Source organism: Rattus rattus, chromosome 17 (genome assembly GCF_011064425.1).
Source record: "Rattus rattus isolate New Zealand chromosome 17, Rrattus_CSIRO_v1, whole genome shotgun sequence".
Classification (NCBI taxonomy): Eukaryota; Metazoa; Chordata; class Mammalia; order Rodentia; family Muridae; genus Rattus; species Rattus rattus.
Window position 1 is genome coordinate 8,014,983 of NC_046170.1, and position 17,129 is coordinate 8,032,111.

The 17,129-nt window shown below is 39.6% G+C and overlaps 1 protein-coding gene across 1 annotated transcript in view; it reads right to left on the reverse strand.

Annotated features, from left to right (window-relative positions):
• Cdh8 (cadherin 8) overlaps positions 1 to 17,129 on the reverse strand; it is a 385,799-nt gene that overhangs the window by 359,257 nt on the left and 9,413 nt on the right. Inside the window, exon 2 of the mRNA XM_032888162.1 lies at positions 12,770 to 13,220. Within this exon, the coding sequence (XP_032744053.1) occupies positions 12,770 to 13,021 (252 nt within the window). The 5' untranslated portion in view covers positions 13,022 to 13,220. The remainder of the gene's footprint in view (positions 1 to 12,769; positions 13,221 to 17,129) is intronic.

Sequence of the window (17,129 nt, forward strand, 5' to 3'; positions counted from 1 at the left end):
TTCCTCTGTGTGTTTAGATTTCATTCCATGCTTCATGTTCCTTGCATGGATACAGTCATGGGATGTGCTGAAGCACCCATGTCTTCATGTTCACTGCTTCATAATTCAGTTTCTTCCTTCTGCTATCTTTCACTCAAAGGATGAATTGGGGGGAAAAAGATGGGGTTATTTAAATACTAAATAATGAATGCTAATCTAAGTGGTATCCTGAATTTGGAAATGGCTATTTAAAATAATCAGAACATTGGCTTAAGACTCTAATGACAGAAAAGGTAGAAAGAAGTTATGAGATACAATGGTCTTGACCAAGGAGACGAGTCATACCAAACATGAAACAGTTTTTGAAAAAAGCAACAACAACAACAACAAACTTCACAAGGCTGATTATACAAAGCTCTTGCAAAAGCAGAAATGAAACCAAAAGATGAGTGCTTGCCAATGTTCTGTTGCCCTGCAATTAACACACACATGCATTTCCCCATGTGTGCATTCTCTCTCTCTCTCTCTCTCTCTCTCTCTCTCTCTCTCTCTCTCTCTCTCTCTCACACACACACACACACACACATACACACACTCACCAAAGACACACATGCACAAACACATATACTCTTAAACAAACACACATGCACACATCCATACACACATACACACAAATACACATACATACAAAGACACACACATATGCACACATACACAGAGAGAAACACAAACATACACATATGGACACACACATACACACACACACACACACACACTAATAAGTCAGACTATTGCAATGAGAAAATCACTTAAAGGCTTAGGCTCACACAAGCACATAAAAGGAAAGGTGAAGAAAGACTTCACTATAAATAACCCTGCCACATTCTAAATAAAGCCTTCGGGTAACTGGGGAGTCTGACTTGCTTTGAGGAGATATTGGATTTGGTCAATTTTAATAGCCATGTTTGCTCTTTCCCCAAATTACTTTTCCTCGGAGACATGTCTAAAGGCGTGAGAGGTTCCTTCTCGGTGGACCCAGTGGATAAAGTGTGCCAGCTGCAAAGGGACACCCAGAGGAGTGCCGTTATGTTCAGGGTTGAAAAGCAAGAAGAGGAACAGAACAAGTGAACAAGAAAGGCACAGAATACAGGGCTGCACAGAGTTACAAATGGCCACCAGAAGTCACTGCAGAGAGCAATGAATTGCTCTCCCCACCTCTGCAGCCTGGGCAATACAGCCCAGCAGCTCAGATTCCAGCATCCAGGGGACTGTTACTGAATTATTCAGCATTAGCACAATTAGTTCAGGCAACTTGAGGGTACAAGCACTTTGTCTTCTTTTAGATCCTGTCTATGTGGACAGGATTTTATGTTTCCTTCCCCTCAACCATTATATGTTACTTTCTGCTGTTCTGGCAATTCCCGCTTTAAGGAAAACCTAGAAAATTGCACACTTCTTACCAAAGACTTTAGTGAGTAATTTAATGCCTCAGCTTTGGGGGAGTTAAGAATCACACCAGGCTCGGAAAAAACATTTTAACTATCCTCACCCAGACCGCTGAAAAGTGGCTGAATTAGGAAATCTTAATTCTCATAAGTGGATAGACAGTAGGAACCTGCAAATACATTTAAAAGAAATAGCAAGGTGCCTTAAACGTCAACAAAAGTATTCACCAACTAATGCATTCTCCACGCCTTTTCCTCTTATTTCATGAGGCAGGAACAATTATATATTTGCAGGCACGATAACCAGTAATGCAATCAGATTACATGTAGATGACTGATCAATAGTGCATAAGTGTAAAAAAGGATATAGGAGCTTTTAAAAATATGTGTGTGTGTGCATACTCATATGTGTAAGTGCTGCTGTGTGCATGTCACGGCTCGCCTATGAAGGTCAGAGTACAGCAAACACCGTGTTTGAAAAGTTATTTGTTTGCATGTGAATACCTTTGCCAAGCTAGCTGTGCTCCAAGCTTTCTGGGATTGCCCTATCTCCTCTTCCTTCTCACTGTAGGACTGCTGAGGTTACAGAGCGGCCCTAGCACCACATCTGGCTTTCCGTGAGTCCCGATGATCTTTAGTCAGGCTCTCAGTCTGGCGCAGGAAACACATTAACTAGTGTGCCCTATTCTTAGCCTCTACACATGCTTTGCTGATATAAGGATCCCCCTGCTCACCCAGGCTTGTCTTAAAGTTTTATCTGATCGAGATTATACATGTGCATCAGCATGCCTGGTTTACCACATGTTTTAAAATGAGTATGTAAAAGGAGATAAATACTGTGCTAGCCCTCGTCTATTTAGAAAACAGCCTACAAATCACTGTGAATATGAGACCATTCCTTCCTGGGCCTAGACTGCAGGAGCACTGTCTCCCTATAAAGGAAATAATGCAGTCACCACATGCAGATGCCTCAAGCACGTATTTTCTCACTTAAGCTTTGCAGCTCAAACATCTCTAATATGTGCTAAACTATTACCAAACCACTATATTCTAATCATGGGACTCTATCTTGGTATTCATGAGTGGTCTCACTTTCCTCATCTGCATATTGGGAGTCTCACCCTAGGACATGAAGGACTTACCACTTAAGATTCAGGTGATGTAATGTTACCATGGTTACCAAAGAAAGCCTTGATGTGCCCTGCCCAGATTTGACTCTGGCTTTATCATCCAGTTATTGTTTGTCGAACAAGTGCGTTCTAATGGCTTTAACTCTTCTTGTCAGTGACTCCTAACGCGGTAGTGTGTACATAGTACATTTCCCGATGGCTTGCTGTGAGACTTGACCAGCAAACTTGATAAAAATGTCACAGTGTAAACCCTCTCAAAAATACTATCTGCTTACCTGGTGACTTAAAAAAAAAACTGTTTTTCTTCCCCTCTTTAATATCTCTGAACCATGATGTGGATTTCATATTCAACACAATTATATTCATACCAAAAAAACTGTCTGTGCCACAGAGCTGGTCATTTTTTCTGAGATTAGAAAGAAATAGAAATATGTACCCCGTGTTTTAGTCCCTGTTCTTTCCCAATCTTTCCAGGCTTTTCTGAGCAAGCTCATTTGGATTCTGCTATTGTCTCCACTGAAGCCCAGTGACATTTGATCCTCTGTACTTTCCAGAGCACATCTGCAGAACTCTGGTAAATACAGACAGAAAGGGATGGAGTCCATGGCTCTGAGAAGGAAACAGGCACCATTAACACATGGTGTGGGAAGAGAAGTAAAGGGCAGAGTGAATCTCTCCTTTGACTGCCCATACAAGACCAACGACAGAGGACGGAGTCCTGTTTTGCCTTCCACCTACCACATGGGTTCAAACGAGATAAGCACCTATTTTGTCCGGAATCGTCCCTTGAAGCTTTTCGAACACCGTCTCTGTGACTATTCCTTTTTATGTAGACATCAGTCTCAATGTCAGGAACAAATGTATATAAATAATTATAAATTATAAATTATAAATAATCAAATAAATATAAATAATCAAATAAGTGGCAAAAATCATTATTTAGGCTATTGTGGAGTTGAATGACAATTGGTGAACTTACTGAAAACTATGTCCTTTTTTCCATTTTTGCAATATTTACATGTATTGGTTTGGAATTTATAACTAAATGTTTTATTGGTTAAATATGAAATATATTTAAATACTTAATGCTCTCATGTGCTCAAAAAAGGCCTGGGGATACGGGGAAAATGCAGACTTGATTCACTAAACCAGGTTATATACTGTTGAATGAGACTCTTCAACTCTTACAAGCTCCCAGGCATTGTCATTGCTGGGGACCTGAGGAGCTCATACTGAGCCATAAGAATGCAGGCTATCATATTTCTTTTCCAGGTTATAGCATCTAAAAATTTCTGAATGCTTTGTAACCTCAGGAGGGAAAGTGAGAGCTTATCCAAAGAACATTCCCACATCCTAACTGAACATTCAGATCTTTGTCTTTTGACAAAATCACCTTTATTTCAAAATATATGAAGACATGAGGACATGAGTGGACTATGCTAGAGATGTGGGGTTGAATTTAAATGACATAAACAGATAAAGTATACTGCAGTATAAGCAAAATACCACCTTCTAGGAAACATGCATAGCCAGGCAAAATGAGACCTTGGAAACTCTGGAGCAGCCTGACCTTCCTTAAATAGCATAATTCTATAACTAATATTTACAAGTAATTCTTGTTTTTTGAAATGTTTAAAAGAGCATGTAAATGGACTATACTACCCAAAGACTTACAAGGTAATTCCCTACTTAAAGACCGTATATAAAGCCTTTACATCCGCTTAATAATTGGTCTGTTCCACAGTAATGGAAGTCATTTACTATGTCTGCAGCAGTGCAGAAACAACGAATGTTCTTTCTTCCTTGTTGCATGAAATGATTAAATATGTTTAGCACAGTAATTGATTAATTGATGAGATTCACCACTTGCCAGCCAAGTGTGTAAGATAGGTGTCGTCCTTCACTTTCTATGTAAGATTTATTTACAAACTTATTTTCAAATGAAATAAGATTTCTAAGAATTTATTATGGATGGGTAGCACTCTGAGGCTCTTAAAAATTGAGCTGAACACCATTGCCATTTATTTTCAGGAACTTTGTGGCTTTTAATAGAATAAAGAACATTATGAAAATAAGACACAGAAAACTATTTTGTAAACTAAGTGATAATCTGGCCATACATACTGGAAATGAAGATTGATCACAGCAGACCATCTTTATTGCCTGGAGGTTTACTTATTAATCCGAATCAATGTCAAGAATTAATTCTTCACTTTGCGTAAGTAAGCTTGCCTGGATGGCACTTTCTTATTATGTATTTGGAGTTTTTATGAGCTTGGGTTGTTTTCAATTTGATAAGTACCTTTATAAAAATAACAGGTAGTGATTATTAGCATTCTCTTAAACTATGACAAAAAATCAAGAGTACTGCCAGTGTCTAGGTCTTGTTCAGGGGTCACAGAAGATGAGAAGAAGGATAGGCAGCTGCCGGGTGGGTGAACAGATTATTAGGATAGTAAGTGCTAGAACACACACGTATATTCAATCTTTGAATAGATACATTTCACATGAGTGTGCAAACAAGTATTTTCATATTAATATATGTGTCAGGCACTTTGTATCACACATGCATATTATGATTCAATTCTATGCACATTTTATTCATCATTTCTGACAATTGTGACTTTGGCACATGTTCTAAATGTGTCATTCTTGAGTTTTCATTCCACTCTGTTATGTAAATAAACCTCTAGTTATTTAGCCCTTGAGTCCACATGCAAGATTCCTATGGGTTTTAGTTCATCCATGAAAATAATAGGAATTGATTCTCTATTCTAAATGCAGGATACCTTTTGTTCCGTATTTATGAAAACAAATTACATAGTCTGATTATTTTACCCATAAGGATATACTGTTGTTTTAATTAGATAACACATAAGGATAAATGAAATAACCCTCAAATGGATGACGAAATATACAAGAATTGTTATTATAAGTCTGGGTTGATTTTTTTTGCTTAGATTATCTACAGAAGTAAACCTAAGTTATTCTCTGACTTTTAGCATGTCTGTATTTTGAGGGGAAGTGAACAATTTATTTGTAACGCTGCTATTGTTTTCCCTGTAGTGTTAGGACATAACATAAGCATCCCAGTTTGTTTCATATTATAATTCGTATGGAATGGTACAGTATAAATAACGGAGAAATTTAAAATATGAGAAAATGCAATTTTGTTTTTTCTTTATGTCTTCTCAAAATCATTTAGCAAACATGAAATATGTATATGACATCTCTTGCTCATTTCTGAAAGGGCAAATATCACACCTATACCAGCACAGAATCAATAAAATACAAATTATTTTATTTGAGTGCATTAGCACAAATGCTACAGTAGCTTTTGAGTAATGTAGCAACATATTTTATTTTATAAGAACAAAACTGCAGAACCTTAGAATATTTGCGCAAATATTAAAGTTTCTGTCAACCGGACCCTTTTTAAAGAATGTAAGAATGCGAAAGTGTGAGGTTTCAGAAATAATAACCTAGAAGATGCCTAAGATTTTCTTCCATAATAAACCCAGTTTATCCTGAATGTGCACATGTGAGTTTTCATCGGGTTCTTATAGGAGCATGCATGTATCGATATTAGTGTGCCTGTGTAGATATGACTATGTGTCCACTTGTTTGTGCATTGGTGAATTTTGAGGACTGAGAATATAACTTTTATTAATACCGCCATCAAATGACATCCAACTACTCTGAGCTGCCTGCTATTTTCAAGTCAGGACACTGAGCAAAAGGCAGGCAACGCTTGTTGTTTGGCCAGATTGAAACACACAATGCTGACTTGCGTTTTGCCAAAATATTGGTGCACAGGGCTCTGTCAGAGTAGGCAGAAGCCTCACAGAACTGACAGTGAATTGTTCTTGCAAGGCCAAAGATACAATTTGGCTGTGGCTGAGTCGCCCAGTGCTCTTAACATGCAAAGGCCTGGCAAAAATAATGCCATGTCAAGTGCAATTTTCCTACTGGCCGCTGACACCGTAAACTGTAATATAGTGTAATTACTTGGCATCCCATGTCCTTCATACTAAGTGCCACCCAAACGATTGCCAAGTTACAGGGAAGAGAGAAGGTTAGAAGGTCAAATTTAAAGAGAGAAATGAGTCAGTGCCTTGGAGGAAGAGGATTATAAATAGATAGAAGAGGCATCACCAGTGAAAGATTTACATCCAAATAAGGAACACATCAGAAACCCAGGTAGGAGGGAAACAGGGAAACAGGGAGTGGAGACAGCACAGGAGTTTATGTAAGAGAAAGATTTAGCATAGAAGAACGCTGGCCACCTGGACTGCCAGCTACCTTTGTTCAAAAATAAAGCAATATGAGAAAAGAAGGGTCATAGGGGCCACAGGAAAAGGGCTGTAGCAACACAGCAACACAGGGTGAAAACCAAAAGAAGGTTACATTTTCCTGTTCTGTGAGCATTTATAGCTAAGGCATCAGTGATGCGGTATATTTTCAACCTACCTGAGAGTGGAGCTGAATTAAAATTGCACATATCTCCCACAGATCCTTGTTTGCCCTTTGTATAAAGACCCCAGTCCTAAATCTTTGGTTTGCAGTACTAAAGAGTACAAAAGACTGAAAGCACTAGAATGTGCATGGGTGTGTTCACACACACACACACACACACACACACACACACACACACACACACACACACAGTGGTCATATATCTTAGTGAGGATAGTACTTTGCACCTGTAATACCAGCCCATGGGTAGCCCAAGGCAGTTGTGGACTCAATAACTAAATGACATGTAATACCTACCCAAGCTACAGTAACAGAATTATATGAGAGACTAGGAAGCCAAGAATGCAGTTTTGTGACTGATGAATGAAATTTATAACCTTCTAAAGAAGGCTCCAGAGGACCCTGTTGTCCTACAAGGCCTGCCAAGTGCACCGTGAACATGGGCGTATGTATCTGGAAAGTAACCCTCACCAGAGCCCAACTTTTCTGGTACGCTGATTTCAGACTCTTAGTGTCCAACACCATAAGAACTTTCTCTTGATTATCAACTGTGTATGAGATGCTAGCATAGAACATTCCCACTGAGTGATGACCTCTTGACATTATCTGTGCTTCATACATAATTTTGGCATGCCATGTCAAGAATGCTTTATTTTTTCATCCTGTGTCCTTTTCCACATGTTTAATGAGTCGCATCTCATAGGTTATTTCTTCGCAACATGACACGTGCCTACAGATCAGGTTACCTCCCTCTCTTTTCTCTCATACAATCACATAACATTACTTAGAACATTTCCTAAATTTAATAGGACATTGATTTAAATGATTTTTAACCATTCTCCTCCTGATACAGATCTGTGTTCGTTCTGTGCTGAGACTCCACTGGCAATGGAATGTTCAGCAGATGTAGGATGCAGATATTCAATACACAGTTATGGTGTCTCTCTACACCGTCTCCCTTACTGCAGAGGCTGCTCCAGATGATGCCACTTTGGCTATCAGAACATAGGCATACACAATTTACCACAAGGGCATTTTTTTGTCTCAGTTGCAAACTTGATCAAAACCCACTGGTATGTTTTTCCCTTTCTTTCCTACCATCAGGTAATATAAGATTATTTTTAGCTTAGGAGTCTCATTAGCTGTTATGTTCTTTGACAGAATTCCCAGAGAAAGTCAGTGCTGGGAGTGGGCAGTGACATGCAGCATTCAGCATTTCTGCACTTATCTACATGCTAGGTGAAAATTTCTTCCACAGACTTCTGGAATCAGGGGTGGATCTGGCTAGGGTGGTATTTGTCCTTCATAAACTCTGAAATATCATACTTAATCTACGATGAACCAAAAGCACTGACAAAAGTTTAAAGTATATCTCTTATACAGATGATCTGGCAACCTTTTTGAAAAAGAACTCTTTCAGAAGTAGAAATTCTTCTTTCACTACCTCTAAAGAGACATTAAAATCAATACATAGAAACATGTGGGGAAGTATCCATTTTGGTATAGGAATATGTAAAATACATGAAAACATTTTATTGACCACTTTATTGAAAAATGCCACTTGGCTTAATCTAATCGAGCTTATATAACTTCTTTAAGCTCCCTCATTGTTCAGGGAGACTGTCCATTAGGGAGACTGTGCATTCGTATGAAATTTTGTTGAGTATTTCTTAGTAGGCAGACAGTTTTCTAGACTGAGGGCATTTGATCTATTAAATAATAGACACAATGAACCACTTAAAAAACCTAAATTCTGGCATCAGACCAATCATAAACATAGTAGGGGCTAAGTTAGATGATAATCATACAGAAAGGATGAAATTATAGCACAGGCAAAGAACAGGAAGTAATGGAGGAGGAGCAACCATATATAATAGAAAATGGATAGAGACGAGATCTGTAAAAATGGCTTCTGCTTCTTTCTGTGTTAAGAGGAAATACAAAGACTTGTCTGTTTTCTAACTAAGGAAATGCTCTGTCATCTTTACGCCCATAACTTTGTATTAGTCATCTTTAAGTCACATGCCAATAGATAGATAGCTATGAACGCGGTAAAACACAAAATTGAAGACTTAGATATATTATTGTATGTTTGCAATTCAGCAAAATGTTCTTGAGTGAGGACTTTGCATGTGACAATGTGATATCACAAGGTCAAGGAGCCTGATACCCTCTGACTAACTGCTGCAATCTCCTTCAGGTTCTAGGCTGTCACACCAGACTGAGAACCTGGATCCCTTACTCAATCAACCCTACACGGATCATAATAAACCTGCATAAAGAGGTAGATCTTTTTCAACTCCATAGTCTTACACTCACTGAGGGAGACAGTTATCAGTGTTTTTGTTGTTGTTGTGTGGCTTGTTTATATTTGTCAGACATATTTACTGTATCTATTACAACCATGCACAACACACACACACACACACACACACACACACACACATTCAAGAACATATTTTAAGAACAATTATTATATGACAAGCATTATGCAGCTGGCAACTCATTCACATTCAAATATACTTATTTGTACAATCTTTCAAAGTATTAAATAATTTCCCTAGGACTCACACCCAGGAAATGACAATGTCAGTGTTCAAAGCTCTAGAGAGTCTAAGTTAAGTTCTTTCTGCACATCCAGCTGCCACCAATGTGTAAAAACAGAACCTGTATAATGTAAAGGTGTATGTGCAATCCTGAAGATCCAATTGCTCAAAAGCTGGCACTGCCCTTGAGCTTGAACTCAACCCAGTAGGTTGAGGCCCCCAACATAGTGACTTGCAGGAGGGCCTTTTAAAGAGCAGGTAGGCTCATGGGTAACTAATGCTTCTCAGCTGTTTCCTGGGGAGAAGCTCTGCAGTGAAGTAGTTTAAAGAGTCAGATGTGGAAGACTGTGCATAAAGATAAAAAAAAATCATAAAGCACCAGTGAGCGCCCCAATGTGGATCACGTCTGCACTCAACCTGACTCATAATCTGAAACAGTAACCTGAAAGAGAATTTTAGCTTGACAAAAGCTCACAATGCACCAAATTAAGGCTGTCGTACTTTAGGAGCAGCTTGATTTTTAAAGGGGAATATGTGTGATTGAAAATATTTGAAGCAAAATTCTTTAAAAAAAATAACGTAATTGTTACTTAACAATTGTTTTGGGAACTGTCTATAGTTAAGAGCAGGCAGAACCTATGCATTAGTTCTTCTACCTTCTTTAGTCTATGCAGTATCTGTTACTAACACTCAGGAACACCCTACTTACTTCAAAGGCCTGGGGTTCATTGGCATTTCTATCATTCGAACAAGCAAGACACCTCAGGGATTTGCAAGTCACACAGAAACCCTGAATACCTGGCTCTTTGACTCTGTCACTTTCACTTCATTTTAAAAATGGACAGGAAGTCAGTTATCAGATACTACATTTAAAAAAACGGTTTAATTGCCTCTTCTAGTCTATTCAGATAAAAATAGAATGCTCTTCTGGGCGCAACATATTCAGTTATTTATATTATGCAGGGCACGTCTTAATTGATACACCTTCATAACAAGGTAACTACGAGAAGCAGGGAAGAATCATCCATCCATTAACTCCATATGCATGTACGCATGTAACTCCAGAATTTCATATGGGATGGAAATTGCTTGCCTTAGAGCTAGTTAAAGAAAATTTGAATATAGAGGATGAATGTACTGATTTTGTATCCTATACTAAAAAGTCAAGTGCAAATTATAAACCCCGGGTACTCAGTTACTGAAATATAATACGTTCTGATGGTTAAAATTATTATCTTGGGAATTGCCACCGCGATTTAATCTCATGTAGTACATTTACTTGTGCTGTATCCATAATTTGGTTTATTAATTTATCTAGGCATCAGCTTTTGCATTTATACATATGATAAAGCTAATCAGGAAGGCTATATCCAGAACCAATGGGGTTAGATGCGATTTGGAATTCTGAACTTTGCCCATTTTTAGAAACATATTAAAGCACGTAAACTATAGAGTAAGTAACAACCTCAGCAGGGTCCAGGTCAGCACCCTGTAATCAACTACATTAACATTTCTGCCGTGAAGTATAGGAACAGCCACTGTAATGGGATACATTATGTCTATAAATAGACTCGACTCACTTCCGTTACCAGAGTTTATATTATGAAAATGTTTCATGGATTTCTTTTTCCATTTTGATTTAAGAAAGGGGGGTTATAAATCTGTTGTAGTGCATATATTTTATGTGTTTGTGCACATATAGAGACACACATATACATATGTGACTACACAGTCATATGTATATATGATAAACTATTGTTAAAGTCAAAAACTCTCTGCCAACAAAATGTTTTTACAAGAGCAATTCATACATAGTAAACAGTATTGACCCGAATGTGAATTCTTCAGCAGCAAAGATGACTGTTTTATTAGGATACTCCCAGTTGCTTATCTCCAGTGCCCGGTAATTATGTTCGACTCTAGGAAGCCCAGTGTAATAAGACACAGTATCCCCACACCTTTGTGTAGACACAAGACTAAATATTTTAATCCCCTGAGAAAGCAAGCTTGAGGAGGCTCAATTGTTCCATACGACCAGAGAGCACAAGGAAAGAGAAGTGCTTAGGGAGGTGCAAGGCATTAAGTCTCGAAGGTCTGTATTTTGTCCCCTGCTACTTCCCTTTTAAGCCACGGAATTTGGGAAAGGAACATGTGATTCACTTCTGGACATTGCTCATCAGGAATGTCAGCCATTGTCAGTTCACTTTGAGAAGTAAATGCTTTTAAAGTTTTCTGTTTGGAAACGTGGTTTGCAGGTATCCTGGTAGTAAATTATGGCCTGGAACTTCTGATCCTCCTGCTTCTAACTTCTCAGTGGATTATGGCTATGTACCACCAAGCCCAGGGTTTCTCACATGCTAAGCAAATTGGTCCCAACTTTGCCAGATCTGTAGCTCCTCACCAGAATATCAACATGAGCAAAGACTTGCAAATTATTCTGAGAAATGAATATACACGTGCCTTTGAAGTACTGTAATACAATTTTGGAGAGCTGCGGGCCTGTGTCTACATGAAGAACTTTCAAAACCAATGAAACAAATGTGACACAGAGGGTAATGCGACAAACACGGGTACTCTCTACTGAGCTAGTATTTTCCTTCTATGCCCTTTGATGCCACGTGGCAGTGACTAAGTTTAGTCACTATGCTCTATGATGTTAGCACCAAGCCTTGCCCAGCATTTGTGCTACAAATACTGTTTTGCTTTTTCTAAGGACTGAAGTGGCAATAAATGAAACATAGAGGAAAATCTACCTGAAAACTGGGATATACAACCTTAAAATAAGAGCAAAATAATATTTGACGTTTGCTATGACAGGAATTCAAACCGGACAAAACTGACTACAACTTTCAAGTACTAGGGTCAAGTACAATCGTCTAGGGAAAAGGTTCAACTAAAGAGATCTCACGTAAATGAGAATGCAGTTTGCTTATTTATGCATTACCTAAGTAGCATGTGGTCTCTTGAACCGGTGAGCTAGGCTGGCAGTGATGCAGCAACTGACATTTCCTAAAAGAACGTTTTAAACTGTAGGATTATTCATATCGCTAAAGAAACCAACAGGTTAGCTCCCTATCCATCTGGTCTAAAAGGATTTATAGTTAAGTGTGACGACAAACTGTGGAGATCCTGAAATGAAACATTTAAAGACCAGGAACAGACCCTGAAATGGGAACTAGAAAATGAAGCTTACCCGGCCAACGAGAATCGGTTCAGGTCCAGAAAATTCTTCCAGGACAAACATTTGATTCCAAACCCAACCTCTTTTGGAGCGGTTCAAAATCCGCATTTCTTCACTCTGCCTGCTTAGTTCCAAAGGGGATCCAGCAGTTAAAGCGTGAGCCTGATTCATCGGAGCCAGGTACACAAAAGAGGGAAGAGTAATCCATAACATTATTAATGGAGTCCAGAGGTCCACAAGCGTCTCCGCTAGCCTTTCTGGCATGGTCCCACCAGTTAAGCAAATCAGCACGAAAATGAGACAATTATTTTTTTTGCCTCGGGTCCGAAGCCATCCAATTCATCACGCACTGTGAAGCGCTTACTTACAGCTCTGCCACGGGTTCAGAGAGCCGGGACACAGACATGTCTAAGCAGCTTTTCAAAGACCACGATCCATTGACTTTCCTTTTCATTGAAATTTCCTGCAGAAACAAGAGGGAAGCATGATAAGGGTGCGTAGTTACCGGTTTGAAGACAACATCAGGACTTTGCAGAAACATAAAAGTGGACTGGTAATGAGCACTTACTTCCCAAATTCTTGAGTTCAAAAAGTGGACCTGAGGGACCAGAACAAATAAGCTAACAAACTCACTTGTACCTAAGCATCATCTGGGTGTTAGCATTCATTCCATAGCCGTATCTTCTGTCAATACCTGGTTTAAATGAAAGAGTGATGTTCTCAACAGACAATTCCTCCCCATTATAATTGACACTTCCTCCTTCTGTCCCTCTCTTTTTCTCCCTCCTACCTCCCTCTTTCCGTCCCTTCCCACTTCTCCCTGTGTGTCTCTGTGTGTGTCTGCCTCTGTGTCTCTCTCTTTCTATCTCTGTCTCTCTCTTTGTGTATGTCTCCCTCTCTGTCTTTCTTCTGTCTATGTGTCTCTGTGTCCCCGTGTCTGTCTCTCTCTCTCTCTCTGTCTCTCTCTCTGTCTCTCTCTCTGTCTCTCTCTCTCTCTGTCTCTCTCTCTGTCTCTGTCTGTCTGTCTGTCTCTCTCTCTCTCTCTCTCTCTCTCTCTCTCTCTCTCTCTCTCTCTGCACCCCTCCACCTTTCTCCAGCCTTAAATTCTCTGTAGTGCTACATGAGATGTACATCATCTACAACCTGTCTCCCTCCCCCGTTTGTGTATCTGTATGAACTCGATTAAGGAAAGTCAGGCTGCATTTTTAAGAAACTGGCCTTCAGTAACTAAATGGCATAATTTAAAAATTAGAAATGAAGAAAGGATGTTTTTTCCAACAGGTTTTATAGCTTTGCCTATCACTTGCAATCAGGAAAGTCTGTTCACAACTAACGCAAGATGCTAATAATGAAGAGGGAAAAATTAAGAGTTTTTCCAGAGAGAATTCTCTAATGTCCAGCATGTGTGCTAGATGGAAGGCTGTGGCAATGCTCCTAAGGTAAATGGGGCATTGAATGGGAGATTTAAATGACGAAAAGCTCTTTTGGGAGTGAAATATGGGAAAAATACAATTTTCAATTGAAGGAATTTAGAGAGAGGTAAAGGGAAAAAAAAGGATCCTTATTACCTGAGGTGTCAAATACATTTTTTGCTTACCTTCAGCATAGCAAAATGTGTTTCTTCCCACTCAAAAATTATTTTTAAAGAAATGATGTTCACTGCAGATTCCTGAGAAAAGCCTGGCTGAATTAGATTAAGTGGAAAAATAATTCCTGGGGACACTCTCCGGTACAGTTTGTCTGAGGGAATTCATAATAGGATAGAAAACCTTTCACCTCTAGATCCCTGGTTCCATTCTGGCTCAGAATGTGAAAGCGAGGACATCATTAACATTGGTTGGTCTGGCAAATGGCCTTCTTGGAGCCAGCTGACAGGGACAGGCATTCTGCTGCAAACACCTTGGTTTCAGAACTAACTAGTTGGCCTATGGCAGATCCTGCTCAGCCCAACACTGGGACTTACACCTAAAAAGGACCTAACCCCGGAAACACACAGAGCATCAGTGCAAGGAGCAGCTATTTGGGTGATAGAGACATTTCTATTGCTTTCAGTGTGAGGCCAAGCCAGAGAAGACTTTCTAAGGACCATCTCTCCTGCCCTTAAAATCGCTGCACTGTTAGAGAGGGACAGTCTTCCCCAAGTCAATAAACACTTCCATTGCGGAGCACTGAGACCCCAGATATGACCATTTAAATTGAAAACGACACTACTAAAGATTTGTATTATTATATGCGTTGTCTGTCTTCATTTACTTAAAAAGCATCCCAACAAGATTAGAGTAGGCCAAGCTTCTTCCTCTTAGACAAGAAGTGGGGAGCTCTGCTGAAGTATTATTAGGGTACACTGGACAATATGTTCTAGAGGCCAGTAGGTATGAGATTCAATTCTAGATTACCAGATTTACTACTAATGTCAGATGAATACAATACTGAGCTCTCCTCCACTTCAACCTTTACATCTATAAAACTGCTACACAATAACCCTTAATTTACAGAGTGGTAGTGTTTATGACTGAGAACCAACACATACGAAAAGCAGTTAACCATGGGAAATACTTCCAACATTGTAATAAATGTGGTTGCTTGAGCCAGATTGTGGGGGTAGAAGGGATGTGGTTCCTTCCTGGAGTAGGAAAGCCCATCAAGGACTGAGCCCTTATAAATTCTTCACTGAGGGTAGACAGGAAGTGGTGGAAGCACAGAAGTCATCTCGTAGAGGTGTAGCTGTAAGACAAGACGAAGCTGACTAAAGTGGGGCAAAGGGAAGATGAAAGAGAGAAAGACAAAGATGGACTAAAGTTAACAACAAGATGGTTGGGGTGTGAACCTAATGTCGGTTTAACAGGATCGAAGCCGAGCGAGGAGCTGATGGAAGGAAGGTGGAAGTGATTCCCAAAAACTCAAGAAAGATTGAAAGGGATACTGGTGAGAACCATGGTGGTGCTAGTGACTGCAGACTGCAGGATGAATGTAGATGATGTTGTTGAGGGAAGGGTAGAGGTGATGTAGAGAAAAGGAAGGATAGAGTTGATATTGTGGAGAGCAGAAAGGATCGAGGAGGGAGGGGATGCTGGGGGGACCAGGAAAAGGAGTTGGGAGTTGATCCTGGTGAAGGTAATATAACAGGAAGGTGCATGGGACGCTGTAGAGGCCAAGATGAGAGAGGGATAGAGGTGATGCTAGGAAGCGATGGATGGTCTGGTCCTCTACTCACGGCGCCTCCCTGCACCTCACCCTAAACTCTCTCAAAGGAAATGAATATACTTTATCTCAGAACATATCCTGCTCCACTGCAAGCTGGACTGCACCTGGAGGCTCGGAAACCATGTGCAATGTCACCTGTGGTTTGAGATCCATAGGTGCAGAAGCAGGTTTGGGAACAACTTCTCGTATGGCCATGTTTGTAGTGTGAACTCTGGACCTCAGGGTTATTAGCTCTGCAAGTGGTTATAAAAGGTCCGGGTAGCCAGAGAACCAGGGTCAGAGCAACCAGAGAACCAGCAGATGTGTTCTGACGCTGTTTGGATAAACTCACGTGCTCTTGTCCTTTCAGTCAGACTACATAAGAATCTCCTGAAGGATTCTAAAATAAGACGGTTAATCCTGGTTTAAATCCATACCAGACAGTACATGCCCCGAAACTGGTAACTGTACTCAGGATGGGATGTAACCTGTCAGAGACCTTGGCCCGATCCTGCCAAAATTAGATGGAAAGCCATCACTGACCCCTACACCTTTGAAATACAGCCATAGCTTCATTAATGAGAACAAATACATCAATAGCAGAAGACTGTATAGTCAAAAATAGTATTCATTATTGTAAAATTGTAAAACTTTCCACCTTGGGTTGCTGTGCAAAATTGAGAATTAAATATTTCTATTTACAAAATCCCTCAGTAAAATCAGAAGCAATATTTGAACCCACATGACATAATTCTAAAATTCTTTTTTCTTCAAACAGCCCCCCTGTTCATATGGATTTTTGATGCCTATACCATTGGATAGGCAGAGGAATAGCACAGCCAGTCTGTTCGAGCTTCTTCTTTCCACCTTCAGTAAGCAAAGAATACAGCCTTCAAAGACAACGAAACACAAATAGCACAGGTACTACGTTAGGAGACTAATCTTAGGAAGGCTACAGGCATAGAGATATAGCATAACATTCTGCCTGGTAGTGTTAAAGAGAGCTTCCTGGAAGAGGTGTTATGAATTGACAAGTGTTCAGAGGAGTGTAAAGGCCACATGAGTTAATCAATGGAAGTAAGATAACCAAAGTTAAGCAAGGGCTTCTGAATAATTCAGCATCTAACTTTATTTTCAGATTAGTATTTATCCTGATCTCTACGGTATGCATCAACCAGTTTGCCATCTT